Genomic DNA, 16,098 nt, shown 5'->3' with positions numbered 1-16,098 from the left:
AAAACAGCGTCTGTTCAGCAGATTTTTTTTTTTAGGTTGCTGTTTTTGGTGACTTTAATCTCATTTTTAATTGTGATAAAATATACAGAAGATAAATATAGCATTTCACCATTTTTAAGTGTACAAATCAGTGGCATGAAGCACATTCACATTGTTTATGTGCTGTTTAGCAGACTTTTGAATGAATGTTTTTTTTTTTTTTTAATGTAAAGAACCTGGAGAAAGACATTTTCAAAATGAAAAGATAAAATCCCAATTTTGTGTCTTTTTTTCAAACAACGTTCTTTCTGGTTTAAGTAATCTGATAAGTTGCAAAACACTTTTCATAAGTAGGACATAAGTCATTATTTCTTACTGATTCCTCTTGGTGCTATTGTTTGGAAAGCAAGTCATTGATATAAAAAGTGACTTCTATGACTTATTTTTCTGTTTAGTCGGGCTGCCATGGAAACCGGAAGCATGTATTCAAGCCTTTGTTAACAGGAAGGACATTCTTCATGCCGTTTTTCCTTTTTCAGGTATGTGTTTATATGATTATTTTTATTTTCAAGTCCTTAAACCAAAGAAAACACCCTTCCTTTTACCGTATTCTTATTTTTGGAAATGTACCTTTACAGAAATATCTACAAATTATTGTCTGAATTATGGTCTGAGACTACACTGCTTGCTAACAGATAAGAAAACTTAGCTCACCACTTGGCAAACAGCAGGAGTCCCATATTTGAGAAATGAACGAATAAAATAATATTTTCTTTACTAAATCAATTTATAGGGCAGAAAAAAAAATCCATTTTGCAAAACAGCATTTTGAGACAACCAAACAACACATGTATCATTTATATCCAGCAAGATGCATTACACCATTAAGTTCAGTTACCTGAACACCAACTTTGAAATCATGAGCACAAGTGGCCAATTCCTAGAACAATGGGAAATTCCCATAAATTGTTTCATGGTGTTTTGCCACTCAAAAGATGGGGACAAGTATAACCTATAAACAGGCTTCCAAAATTACATTTAATTTATTGATACAAAATGAAAGAAAACCTTTTGGCTGGACAATGCACACTTTTTTAGTGCCACCCTCTCTCAGAGTTAGACTCCCATGTCTCTTTTAAGTAGTTTTTAAAATAGCCAGAAATGAGCCTCTCTCTCCTACTCTTTGGCTGAGAGATACAGGGAAGAGAGATTTAAAAACAAATCTCAAGGAAATACTCAGTGGCTCTGTCGGCCAACTCAAGCATCAGACTTTATTGGATTTGATGAACCCCAAATTTGTTCTCCCAGTCTCCTTACTGTTTAGTTACTATTTAGAGCTCACTCTACCTCCTCCTCCCCTCAGCATACAAATAAACAGATTTTGTCTAAGGATATCAATCACTGTTTTCCTTTTCTTACTGACTTCTTTTTTTTTCTCCCTTTTGTCTTAGCTTAAAATCTCTTCCTCTGAGACCAGGTTTTGTCTTCCATTCTGTGCTACCATCACACCACACTTATCTCATATTTCAGTACTTATTTAACTGTTTTGTGCTCCCAGCTGTACAGTTCTCTGTATTACTTGCTAACCTTCAGATCAACACAAGCTAGGACTTGTGTGTTGCTTGTTAACTGCTCAATCTGTAACATATAGCAGGTCCACAATAAATATTTACTAAATGAATGAGGGTAATTTATGACAGAAGTGGAAGTTGACAGCAAGTATGCTCCCCACAGAACATCAGATTCAACTAAATCCATTTGCATAATATTCCATAAACATAATTTCATAGAGCAATATGCTTTACTAAAACTCTAACCATGTTTACTTACCAGCTATGAATTAGAACTTCCTATTAGAGAGGACACATTGATGAAATAAGCTGAATAAATACAGTATTATTTTTATTACCAGCTGGATGTTAGCACATAGAAAATGGACAAACATTTCAATACAGCTTCATTTTTCTCTTGCCCAACTTGACTGATGAGGATACCCTTTAGGGTCAGTGGGTGAAAATGGGAGAAAGTATATTTTGGAGAAATAAGTTAAAATGAGCACCACTGAAAACTCAAGTGAAAGAGTATGGGGGAGATACTTAGGGAAAAGCTACAGGCAATTACCAATTCTGTATATTTTAAATAAGGCTGAAATTCACAAAGGTCATTCACCTATTTTCTTTTCCTGGACCTCATGATTTGGTGAAGTGGATAGAATAGATTCATTGTCCTGTTTAAGCAGGAGGAAACTTAAAGTCCGATACTCTTAAGATTGTACCCAAAGTACAAATACTCTTCTGTGAACCCTTCCTTACCAAACCAGGTAGAGATGACACATTCTTTTTTTGTGTCCACAATCCACCTTTATATACTTTCCTTAGAGCATCCATCACACGATTTTTCCTTTATTTTTTATATTTCTGATGCTCTACTAGACTGTGTGTTTTTGAGCAAAGTGACTATCTCTTATTTAATTCCTTTGTGTCCCAAGAATGATGCCTGGCATATAATATGCACCTAATCAATGTCTGTTGGTTGAACCCAGGTATGGGACCAGATCTTAGGTCTTCTGTCTCGTAGTCCAGGACTTGGCTCACCACACCATGGTTCCAATACAAAACAGATTATCAGTGATTATTTGTTGCCATTGTTATCCAAACTTTTTGAGGGAGAACTAAGAAGATCAATACAGTCAGAATCAGGCCCATTTATTCCAGAAACTACAAAGAATTTCCTTACTTTAAAAATGTAGTTGCTTCAATTCCATGCTTGTATACAAAGAATCTCAAAAGAGAAAAGATTAAACAAAAAACTTGATGATAGTACTGGTGGCATTTATATTTCCAGATTCCAAAGACCAGGTTATGACATATCCACATGCCAAATTGAAAATAAAAAAAGAGAAAAAACTCACATATATATGCATATGAAAAAATACTCAGAGGATAATAGGAATTAATATTTATTGAGCACTTACTGTATGTCAAGTATATAGTTCTATGAGCTTTACTTGAATGTTTTCAGTTAATCCCAAGTCAACTCTATGAGGTTGGCATGGTTAGGGACCCCTTTTACAGATACATACACTGAACAGATGGGAGGTTACAAAGCTTGTCTAAGGCATCAAATTGGGGGAGGTGGGGCGGTTGCTATGTTTTGAAGTAAGGTCTCTTGATTCCTCAACTCACACTGCAATCCAGAAAACTAAATTGCATATCAGTTTTTGGATACTGTTTGTATTTTCTTCTTTATACATTTGTAGATTTAAAAAACAATTCTATAATGAACAGGTATTTAACATTCAGAAATGTTATTCAAAAACATATTAATTTAATTCAGTGGACTTTAATGGATAAGGAGTCCACATACAGATTTTATCTTCACAAATCAATGAATTATTTTCCGGTAAATTCAGGATTTCAATCTATTCTCAGTATTTTTGTTCTAAAGTTATAAATCAAAAGTTGAGACAGCCAGAGAGTACATGAAATAATTACAAGTAAACTACTGATAATGAACTGAATACATAATGTGGTTCTAAAATGGAATTGTGATATTAGTGATTGTAAGAATCACAGCTGAATGAATAACTATAATTTCTAATTTACATTCTGAGTATAAGGCATAGGAGAAAGGCAACCTATTACAGTTATCCTGGGAGAAGTTCTTTTGTAAATTTTATTCATAGTATTTTTTAGTAAAATTTATGGAATTCTTTAAATCCAAAATAATCGCTGTTTTCTTTAGTATTACATGTATGTTGATAACTATGGTAAACTTTATTTTATAAAAAAGTATGGATTTATTCTTATCTTCTTCATTAAAAGATCAGTGTTATGCCAAGACTATAATATGATTCCAAATGTCAGTGAGCTTTTTTTTTCAAGTTAATAAAGCCTTAAATCAAAGGGAATTTGGTGCAAACACACTATTTTCTGTTCTCAGAAAGTTTGTGAGTAAAGTAGTAGTTTTCTGAATATGGAAAAGTCTTCAAAGCTCTCACTGGAAAATACGTTTGGATTATTAAAGAAGACAGTAATTGCTTTGTCTCTCTTTTTAGATACAGTACTACTTTTTAACAATTAAGGTAACTTTAGCAAGCATTTGAAAGGAGTACCCTTTAAGGAATGTGTTATTTCAATGGATCATGTTGGTCAGGATACAAGTTCAAGTGAATTAATTATCCCTAACAATGTGCACAAAGATAATGTTTAAAAAATCTCAACAGGATATCCACAGTATTTCTGGTAATGTATCTATTTACAGAACACAATTAAATCTAGTTTGAACAACCACTGGCTATATAAGGCTCCCAGATATGTACTACTGTCTACCATTTACATAACCTTTTCTTCTGTGGAGTGTTTAAAACACCTCTTGTCAGTATAACTTTGCTAATTAGTGGATATTTCCCAGGGCCACTGTTCTGTAGATATGAACTTACAACAAGGATTTAAAATATAGTCAGTTCAGGGAAACATTTATTTCCTAGCTCTGAAACTGACTTTGGTTTTTAGATCTTTTTACAGCATTGTAATTCTACGAGTCCTCCAACTAAAATATACTTTACTGTGAATAATGAGCTTTCAAAACTTAATGATGGAGGTTGATTATATTTTTTAAAAAATCTCCAATTTGTTCTCAGAAAATTGTCATAACATTTAATTTACTAAAGACAAATATTTTTTTTCCAATTTAAACATAACTCCTGTTATTTGAAACTCATTTTCCTTTAAAAATGTCTCCAGTTGACATTGGTTTGAAAGTGTGAACCTATAATAGACATAGTGGATTGTAAAAACTCAATTTGTATTTATCGACTGAATTGTCAGAATCCAATTGTTTAGAAAATTGCAATTTACAGAGGACTGATTGATGGATTTGATTTTCTATTCAGCTTCATTTTTCTATTCCTTCTTTCCCTTAGCTAGTTTTATAGTAATAAGTTAACATTTTTTATCTTTTTTTTTTTTTTCCACAAGATGTTATCCAGTAAAGGTCAATTCAGGAGCAACTGCAGAGGAAAAAAAAAATTCTTTGCATGTCTTTCTAAATTTGTGTCTCACACTTTCTTTTCATGCTTAAATGCAGTGGTCTTTTTTCAGTTACTCAAACCAGTAAATTTTTTTCCAGCCTCAGGGTTTTGCACACATTGTTTTCTTTTTCTGGAATGAACTTCCCTTATTTTCAGTGGCAGTGCTCCATTCCTTTTGTTCATGGCATTCCCCCCAATTTACACACGTCAGTCAAAGTGTTTGACTAGCACCTCCAGAGAGTATATGGTCCTTGAATTCTGGGACTGGAACTTCATTTTGCTCACTACCATATTCTCAGCGATGGAGGGCACATAGTAAGAGCTCAAGCGATATCTGTTGAGTCTGAACGGATAAAGAAGATGTGGTACATATATACATAATGGAATACTACTCAGCCATAAAAAAGAACAAAACAATGCCATTTGCAGCAACATGGATGGACTTAAGATTATCATACTAAGTGAAGTAAGTCAGAAATAGAAAAATAAATACCATATGATACCACTTATATGTGGAATCTAAAATATGACACAAATGAACTTATGTATGAAACAGAAACAGACTCAGAGACATAGAAAACAAACTTATGGTTACCAAAGGGGAAAGGTGGTGGGGGAGGGATGGACTGGGAGTTTGGAATCAGCAGATGCAAACTACAATATTATATATAGGATAAATAAGCAACAAGGTCCTACTCTAAAGCACAGGGAACTATATTCAATATCCTGTGATAAATCATAATGAAAAAATATGAAAAAGAATGTATACACACACACACACACACACACACACACACACACATATATATATATATATACACATATATATATAACTGAATCACTTTGCCGTACAACAGAAATTAACACATTGTGAGTCAACTGTATTTCAATTAAAAAAAAGAAAAAATATAGGTCAAATAAAAAAAATATTTGTTGAGTCAAGGACAAGACCTTAACCGTTATATCTTCCCTGCTCTAAAGCATCAAACGAAAGATCAATAATAAACAGGTTTGATCATTTTCTTTTGCTTTATTAAAGTGAAGGTTAAATGTTTGGGGGCCTTTCCACAGCTCTGCCCAGTGTTTGCAGCATCAGCAGCTTTTTCCACAGATAGGAAGAAACTAATAGTGGAGAGTGACTTTTTTTTTTTTTTCTTTTCTGTTACTGACCAAAGTCGTTAATAAACTTCATTTTTCTGAAAAATATTCACAAGAATTGGCTGATGTAACTGATGAAACAGCTCTCAATACTTTTCATAACTTAACCGTACATTTAAGAATGGCTTCTCAACTTCATTCAGTGCAACTTCAACGCTGCCAGCATGTTTCAAGAGACTCAAAGTTTCTTCTTTGGTTATAAGTGTTATTCTTGCTTACTTGTTGCTTAGATACTGGGATAAAAATAATTCATAATAGAAAGGAGTGTTCTGCATATAGCACAAGAAAAAGGTTTTATGCAACAGACCCAGCTATCCCAGGAACAACGATAATTAGAGCCAGGTATGTAGAAATGCATTGAAATGAAGGCAAATTACTTTATTTTAAGTGGTCAGTGTATATTAAGTGCCTCAAATGTATTGGGAGAAAAAAAAAAAAAAGCTTATCCTCTCATCTACTTGACTACCATAGGAGCAAAGTAGGCAATTTTCAAACTGCTTTGATCCTGTACTTCTCTTGCAAAAGCCTTTTGAGAACCACCCTGCAATGTACATAAATATATTTATTTATAAATGTACTACCATTCTAATTGCTTATTAACTTAAATATATTAGACCTAGACATTTAAAAAGGGGGATAAGATGAAATTAATATTTTAAAATACTACTGATCATAATCTATAATCATTAGCTAATATCTCAACAGACATCAAGAAAGGATTTATAATTAATAAGAAGCTTAAATTCCTAGTAACATTAATATTTTTGACCGGTACTTTTTTTGTATTAATAGGTTATTTATTTATTTTTTTTCCAACTTGCAAAGGGTCTTTCTAATTGAAAATGTTGGAGTTATGGGAGTGAAAGAAACTAATACAGTGACCCCGTACATTGTACATATTAACAAATAAGTCCTATGGACTTCTTAGTTTTAAAAATGTTTGGATAATACTGGGGCAAGATATATTTTATTTATTTTTATTTATTTATTTTTTTAAGATATATTTTAGTATGATAATTCAGGGCTATTTAGCAGTGCTAGTTTCAGGAAGGCAACATGCTCACCCTTGAAGATGGAAGACTACAAGCCTCTAAAGCAGTTTCAACTCGCTTCCGGTCTGCTGAGAACAAGCGGTATATGCTGTGAAGTGAAAGCACACCACGTGAGAGATGCTTAAAAGGCATTTGGGTCACACTTGTAGATGACACCGGCTGAAACATTCCATTCAATCAAACCTCCTTATAATTCATCTTTAGAGAATTAAAAGATACTGATTATTCTAGCGTCAGCCTATGTGTTCTGGAAGATCCATGTGTGTGCTTTGTAAAATCAAAGTGCCTAAAATAAAATCAATATTTTGAGACAGTGGTGATGACCCAGTTAAAAAACATTGCACTAAATAGCCCCTGGTATTTTATTAAGCACTAAAATCAACATCCTTGACAACTCTGTCTCCTTGCTGCTACTCACTGCTCTAAAGGTGTATGTTGCTAATATTATTAATAATAAACAATTAATTAATAGTATTATTATTAATAATGTAACATTTTTATGAGCAGAAGCCCAGTTGGAGTTAGTAGGCCAAAGGTTAAAGACTTTTGACTGAACATGCTCTAGAGATGTGCTTTTGTTGGTCAGTCATTTGGTCTTAAAAAATATAACTTAAGTACTGAACAATTTAATATAACAATTTGGATATATGGGTTCCACTGAAACATTAGAAAATCTAGCATCCAGAGCCCACCAGTCCCACAGGGAATATGGTGGAGTTGAGTTGTCCTTGTCTCCTTGAGATGGGGTTTCACTCTTCAGTTTTCCTTCCTGTTCCTGGCCTGCTTCATCATACATGTTCCCTGCCTGGCTTCTGTTGACATTTGAGTTTGCAACTCCTGCTTCAAGGCTAGTGTCATCTTGGAAGAAAGAGGCATTGTGGTTGCCCAATTTCTATTCCTAGAATAGATCTGAGTCTCAGATGGTCTTTTAGGTTTAACAGCAAGGGTCCCCCATCCCCTCCACCCCCTTCCTGCTTTGGTGTTTCTCGAGAATGATGCCATAGGAAGTGGGGAGGCCCAGGAAATCTCTATGAGAAAACCAGCTGCACTGATGTGCATATGGAGTGTGTGGGAGAACAGGGTTACCACACATTCCCATGCTCCTACTTGGACCAAAACAGAGCCATGGCACACATATTCACATCTTTGAGGAAAAAAAGAAAAAGAAAAAGAATAATGGGAAATGCTCATGAAGCTTACTTTTTGAGAGGAATGCGTCCTTCTGGAGTGACTTGCAGCTTAAGTTTAGTATAGCTGTTGGAGAAGCAGAAAACAAGTGTTTAGTTTTTTAAAAAGCTTTTTATTGAAGAATAAAATGCATAGAAAAGGGCTCCTGCATATGTACAGTTCACTGAATTTTCACCAATCATCCAAGTTTCTGCAATCAGCACCCAGATCAAGAAGAAGAATATTATCACCTTAGTAGCATCCCAGAAGCCCCTGTCATGCCCCCTTCCAGGGCCTATCCCCAAAGTGGGAACCATTATCCTGACTTTAAACAACTCAGATTATTTTTGCCCTTTACGTAATGGAATCACAATCTTTTGTGTCTGGCTTCTTTCCCTCAGTATTATGTTTTTGAGATCCATCCATATTTTTGCTGTTCATTGTAGATCTTTCACTCTTGTTGCTGTATGGTATTCTATTGTGTGAATATACAACTACATTTTTCTCTTCCACTGCTTCTGGACATGTGGATAGAGAGAAGAGGCAGGAGAGCTTACAAACTCTGCTGATGGGTGTGTAAACTGGGACCACCAGCAGCTCATGCTATGACACAACAATCCCATACCGAGGTGTAGATGCAACAGAAATGCTTACAGTGTGTTCATCAAAAGGCATGTTCTAGAATGTCCATAGCAGCTATTCATAGGGAGATGCCTATTTGAAATGGACATTTGCAATAGATATTGTTAGCCAGCTAGATGTTTTACGAGCTATAACATGCTATGTTTCAGGTAAAACATCTTATCTCTCTCTGTGTCACCTTCCACCAACATTGTATGGCACAACAGATGTTCCAGAAATGTCTGTTAGATGAAGAATTGTAAGATCAAAGACAATTTTTAAAAAATGAGGAATAGAGGAAGAGGGAAGGGGGAGGCACATAGGAAGGTCTTGAAGGTGACAAAGTAAGGAGATGAGATGATGACATGAAAGAGCATTTAAGTGAAGACCTGTGAGTACTGACTAACAGTAAAAGGATTTCATAGAAGAGTATGAAAGAAATGTGGTCTGGAGTCTTTGGTCTGGAATGATGGGTATGTCTTACAGAAGAAGAAAGTTATTAAATAAAATAGAGGACCACCTAGTAATGTTTCCGCTTGTGGTTTTCATTTCAAGGCTCCCCAAAATCCTGGATACCCACTGTTTCCAAACTGAACACACCAGCTTTCCTAGCTGCTCATCTGGCAGAAATCATTATTTTCCTTGGTCAAATAAATTTCAGAAAGACTGTAATTTGAGAGCGACTGGGTAATCCTGATTTGCTTTCTTTCCTTTTCCTTTTCCTTTTGCTCTTTCCTCTACATCTCCGTTCTCTTCTCTTACTAACAGTTGTTGTGATTGTCTATAAGGATAGGAATCAGGACATCAGCCTATTGATTTAAGTAGCATCTATCAGAGATCTTAGACTCGAGAGAATTGAGTCTAAGATCATTGTTGTTGTTCATTCTCTTCCTCAGATTAATAATTGATACAACACAGGCAGATGTAGGGCTGAAGACACCCTGAGATGAATAATTTTGGTTCTGAGCACAGCTGCCAGGATTTAGAAGTATCTGCTTACTGTGTGTCAAAGGCATTGACATTCAGGCAAGCTCAGTGTAACCCTGATGTGTGGCTCAGAGGAAAGAGCGATCTTTATTGGAAGTCTTCCAGTTTGAAATGGTGGACGTATCAGTTCTCTAACAAGTCCCAGAGGGAAATTTATGTTTATCAATGTGAGAAGCCAGTGCAGTATAAACAAAAGACTCACAAAGGAGAAAGGAAACTGATTCAAATGAAGCAGCACCCTTAGCAATAAAATTAGAGCTACTTACGCTTTTTCCAAAAATGCATCCCTGGACATGTTTTGGGCCAGCAGGTTTGTTGCCAGACTGAAAACTTCATTTGTCCATTCCTGAAAAATGTAAATCACACTTGCATTAGCTTAACTACTGTACAGTCATTAGACACATGTTTTTAGCTAGGCTACTAGGAAGACAAATTAGCTCAATTTGTATGCCTAAGGGTTTTTTTTTTCCTGTTTTTATCCTGTAAAAATGACATAATTAAATTCAAATCCCTGAGTGATTACTCCTTTCCTAAGGAAATATTCTTTACCCATAAACAAATTTTATCTGCTTTTTAAAATCCCTACAGATAGAGACCTGGTATGTTGCCTTTAATAATCAAGTATATTTTATTCCTTTCCTTGCATTATAAACAGATAAAGAGTTTAAAATATAGTCAATTATCTTTTCAACACACCTGCAAATAAGATCTTCCTATTTTACTACTCAAGTCAAAGCAACTATACCAGGAACTCTTTAAATGTTAATTACAGTTCTAGAAATTCTCTAAACTAGGTACAGTCACAATGTCATACAATATCCAGTACTGCCCCCCACACCCGAGCTGAGTCCATTCCTTACTGCTGACCTAATCTCAATCCCTACCTCACACCATTCACCACTGATCTCTCTTAGCTTCCAAGAAAATGGGAAAGAACAAATCTACAAAAAACAGTTGAAGTTCCATTCTGGGTGATGATTTTGAGCACACAATTAACATTCCAGGCTGATAAAAAGTAAGAGAAGATGACATAAGAGCTAAGTAATGTGATCATCTGATGTTGTAGTTGACTTGGCTCCCTCCTCAACGAAATCATGTTTTTTTAGTTCAACAGCTTTTCCACCTAGTTTTATTATTTCTACTATAGCTTTGTTGGTCTTTTGTGTTTTGCCTCCTGATTTAAGGCCCTGATAATATACTGCCATGTAATACTGTAACATTTGAGGTAGAACTTGGCATATAGAGTCATGGGAGAGGTAAGAGGGCACTCTAAGCAGTGTTTTTTGTTTGTTTAGGTGTTTGTTTTACTTTAAAATATTGAGTTTATTTTAAAAATCAGCACAGTAAAAACTGTCACACAAATGAAAGACCTTTAACTTCCCTTGAAGTCTTTTAAATTCTGAGGTTATATGAAATTAAGCAGGAAAACATTCACATTAAATGCAAGTCAATTTTGCACAAATAAGTGTGATCAAGCAGCTTACATTATCACCTGAAATACTTGGACTTTACAGAAAAATCCCAGATGACAACACTCTATGTGCTATAAGAAGATTTACATTATTCTTTTTGGTATGTTTTAGCAGCAGGACTTAGTGGGAATGTGGAGTAGCCTAAAAGGAATTGGAAGAAAGAGGGGAAGTTGCAACAAAAAGAAGTAGAGCTCGGATGAGAGTATGGAGAGCATTTAATGTCTGTTCAGTTTTCTGGAGATAATTTTTTTTCTTTTTTTTTTTTTTTGGTATGCGGGCCTCTCACTGTTGTGGCCTCTCCCGTTGCGGAGCACAGGCTCTGGACGCGCAGACTCAGTGGCCATGTCTCATGGGCCCAGCCGCTCCGTGGCATGTGGGATCTTCCCGGACCGGGACACGAACCAATGTCCCCTGCATCAGCAGGCAGACTCTCAACCACTGCGCCACCAGGGAAGACCTTCTGGAGAGAATTTGGCAAAAAAATATAATATCACTGAAGGCCTCTCTTTTAGGGTGAAGGTAAGGAGAGCCGGGGCTAGATGGTTGGTTAAGGAGGTTATTTGGCAGCCAAATGCAGGGTGGATTTGTGGCTGAGAAACCAGACGGGGGAACTCAATTAGGAAGCTGTCACAGTCCAGGTGAGATGTAGTGAGGCTTTGGATTCTATGGACTGTTAGTGGAGGGCTTGGGGAAGACAGCACAGAAGAGCTATCAGTGAAACAAACTTGATGGACACACAGAAAAGCTTTGGAATAACTTTTTATCAGCTTTAAAATAAAATATCCTCAAGTTAGATTATTTTAAACTAAGAGTAATAACTACTGGCATTGATTTTCAAAATATGTTTCTGGTATAATATTTTCCAGACTAGGGGTCGAACTTTAGACTTTTCTGGATCCATGGCAACCTTATGCTTTGGTAAAAGTATTTATAATTGGGGGCAATGTACCATTTTGTATGTTTACTGGGGGCCACTTCCACAGCAGAAATAGGTACAGAGAAGGCATTATGAAGAGCTGGGGAGATTTAATTGGGTCTGACCTTTAAGGCTGAAAGATAAGACCTCTATTACATCTAGTCCAGCAGAAATATAATGTGAACTACACATATAATTTTAAATTTCTAGTAGCCACTTTAAAAAATGTAGAAATAAACAGGTGAAACACATTTAATAATATATTTTATTTAACCCAATATTTCAAACATATTATTAGCCATGTAATCAACATAAAAATTATTGAGCTATTATATAATTCTTTTTATGTGCTTTAGTCTTTGAAATGAGCTGTGCATTTTGCACTGAATGCCCGTCTTAATTTGCACTGGCAGCCTTTCAAGTGCTCAACAGCCACACATAGCTGGGAGCCGTGGCTGCAGCATTAGTCAAGGCAGGTCTTCTAGATCCTTCGCTCTTTCTATGGGTCCTTTATAAAGCCAGCTGAAGGACTGCATCATCACCACCTTCACTGCACAGCCACAGCTGTTTCAGAAAGTAAGGCATAATTTATTTTACCACATTCTCGGAATGTGAGCATCTAAATTTCCAAGTGTGGAATTCCTAGAATCCATGGACTTCCTGCAGCCTTGTGAGATATGCAGAAAATCTGACCCAGGCTGAATCAAAATTCAGGGTCTAAAGCAGTAACCAAAGCAACTTGAGAAATAACTCAATCCTTGGTGGGGTACTGGTCTCAGTCTATATTACACTGAGCTAAAACACCATGTGTCTTACTTTGAGTTCCCCAGAAGCAGACCCTGAGACAAGGATTTATGAGAAACGGGTTTATTACAAAGTGTTCCCTGGCAACATTATAAGGGAATGAGAAGGATTGGGAAGCGAAGAAGGCAGACAGTTGAGATACCAAGCAAACTCTGCAGATGGTAATTTTGGCTTAATCTTTCCCTGTGTAGACCACTCCTGAAACTTGAGTTTTCTGATGAGCAGAAAAGGAGCTGGAGTATGGTGATCCCTGTGCCTGTTAGTCTTGGGTCAGGGCTTGCTGGAGGGGATGGAAATCCCCAGGCACTTCCTGCTTTCCTCGATAGTAGGCAAAGGGGGTTCCAGCATCCAGAGGGTGCATACAACAAAGAGACATGGGTGTTGGCTGTTGGAAGTGAAAGCCCATCCCCATCGGGGAGTTTTATATGAAAATGGTGAATGAATTGGAGGGGATATGGGTAGAGCACTGTTAGAGTCAGATGGATAACAAATTTCAGGACTTTTGGGTACCAGAAGTAGCTACATTGTGTAAATAGGGGATGTGCAACCAAAGTGTTGGAGAAATTGGTTCACATACGTTCTAGAGCAGGGCTTCTCAAACTTTCATGTGCATACAAATCACTGGAGGTCTTGTTAAAATGCAGATGCTGATGCAGGTGCTGGGGAGGGGGTGGCAAAGAATCTGTATCCCAAGTGAGGGCTATGTCAGATGATGCTATGAGTAGCAAGAGGACTTACAGCACTGACGGAAAGCTTGATAGAAATGTAGGACTGTCAGCTCCACACCAGATTTCTGACTCAAAATCTGCATTTTTTCCAAGAAACTTTTATATATTTTATGCATGTTGAAGTGTACTGCTGGGCCAGGGTCAGAACTTTAAGCATTATTCTAATCTTTGTCTACTTGCTTCCCAAGCAAATAAAGAAATATTTTGGTCATTTGTTTTAGAATAACCAAAAAGCCCTTACAGCTGTATTAAGAACAACATGGCTAAGAGATGTGGCCAGAGCAGCTTAAAGCAGCCTCAGCCTCCGCTCATCATGAGATTATGACATATGCTTTGCTGCAGGGTAGACGGCTCCCAACCTGGCAGGGCTCTCATAAATCCAGCGCTGGGCCCTAGTTAGTATGGCATTGGAAGGACAGCTTCTTATTTAATCTGGAGTATTTGTTTTTCTACTTTCTGAGGCAAAGTTCTGATGATTGCTACTAAGCTTGGGTCAGCCCCTGCTATTTAAACCTTGAAGCTTCTTAAGTGACATTTTCTGCCGTAGGATCGATCTCTTCTTGTGATGGGGATTACAGACCTGAACTAGAGGAAATGGATCTAAAGATCAACTTCTGTGGGATTTCACCTGGAGTTTAAATGCACGTGTTCGTATCTTCCACCACAAGATGATTTCTGCAATTCCCTCACCCCGGCGTCGTTACTGAGATCCCAGTCTTGCCACCATTAAGTTTTCCTAACATGTCACAAAGTTAATGTACTTTTATTTCTAAAGTTATTTAATTTCTGTCATTCTTGCCATAGGATTTATGTGTTTGCTTAATACTACTAACAATTATTTTACAAGTTTCAGTTACCCTCATAGGTATTGTTTGAGTTTTTACTAGGTACTGAGCTAAATTCTTTGCATCCAACAACTTAATTAATTCTTACAGTAATTCTCTAGGAGGCAGGTACTGTTATTAGCCTCATTTTACAGATGAGGATTCAAAGTTTCAAAGCACTTATAAAATTTATTTATATCCTCAGAGTTAATAAGATCACAGTTTGGGGTTAGATCACTGATTTCTTGGGCTCCAAAACCTGTACTCTTAGATACTGTGCTTTCTGTCATTTTGTCCTAGAACACTTTAAGATGGCTGCTACATACAGTTCAAAGAGATAAAAATGATAAATAAATCCACTTAACTATGCTGTGTTTAAAACACTGACTTAGCACTTACTATGAGCTACGTACTGTTCTAAGCATTTTGTAAGTAATTATCTTATTTTATTTTATTTTATTTTATTTTATTTTATTTAGTTATTTATTATTATTTTTGTGGTACGCGGACCTGTCACTGCTGTGGCCTCTCCCATTGTAGAGCACAGGCTCCAGTTGCGCAGGCTCAGTGGCCATGGCTCACGGGCCCAGCTGCTCCACGGCATGTGGGATCCTCCCGGACCGGGGCACAAACCCGTGTCCCCTGCATCGGCAGGCGGACCCTCAACCACTGTGCCACCAGGGAAGCCCAGTAATTAACTTTTTAATACTCACAACAACCCTATGAGATGTACTCTGTTATTACCACACTATTTTGACAAATGAGATAACTGAGGCACAGAGGCATGCAATGACTAGCATAAGGTCCCACAGCTGGTTAGAGGCACATCCGAGGTTTGAACCCAGGAAGTTTGCCTCTGGAGTCTGAACACTTTACCATTATGTTACAGTGATGAAATAAAGTGTGAAGTTCATAAAGTATACACCTTACCACTATGCTATGATGATGATGGTAGAGGAAAAATGATAAGATGGAGAGAGGGGTGAGGTCCATCACAAAATGCAGCTCTAAAGTCTTAGAACTTTGATAGAGGAACTCACAGATTCAACTTGAATGTGACTGAACTAATGTGAAGAGAGAGATTCAATAACTTTTAGATCTAGCCGCCCTAGATCCAAATACTAGTCATGAAGCTATTCAACAACCGTTCATAATTCTGAGAACAGAGAGAAATTTCTCCCATCGACAATTCACACCTCTTAACTTTTTGGCTCAACTTATGAACACAAGTGGTATACAGACTAAGACAGAACCTTCTGGAAGAAATATCATTCTTGCAGATATTTCTGTTTCCCATAGTTCTGATGCATGCTATCTTTAGTATTTTAATGTATTTTTTAATCTTTCCTTTTTCTAGC

General features: G+C 36.6%; 1 protein-coding gene across 2 annotated transcripts in view; it reads right to left on the bottom strand.

Moving 5' to 3' along the window:
• PLCB1 (phospholipase C beta 1) overlaps nt 1-16,098 on the bottom strand; it is a 699,301-nt gene that overhangs the window by 191,194 nt on the left and 492,009 nt on the right. For both annotated transcript variants that reach the window (XM_081257138.1, XM_081257139.1), the window contains exons 5-7: nt 10,263-10,342; nt 8,422-8,475; nt 7,234-7,309 (exon numbers count right to left, since the gene is read on the bottom strand). In XM_081257138.1, coding sequence (XP_081113264.1) covers nt 7,234-7,309; nt 8,422-8,475; nt 10,263-10,342 — 210 coding nt within the window. The remainder of the gene's footprint in view (nt 1-7,233; nt 7,310-8,421; nt 8,476-10,262; nt 10,343-16,098) is intronic.

The sequence above is a fragment of the Mesoplodon bidens genome (genome assembly GCF_964165515.1).
Source record: "Mesoplodon bidens genome assembly, chromosome: 15".
Taxonomy (NCBI): domain Eukaryota; kingdom Metazoa; phylum Chordata; class Mammalia; order Artiodactyla; family Ziphiidae; genus Mesoplodon; species Mesoplodon bidens.
The sequence above is the reverse complement of the archived record's forward strand: the minus strand, read 5'-3'. Positions and strand labels throughout refer to the sequence as shown.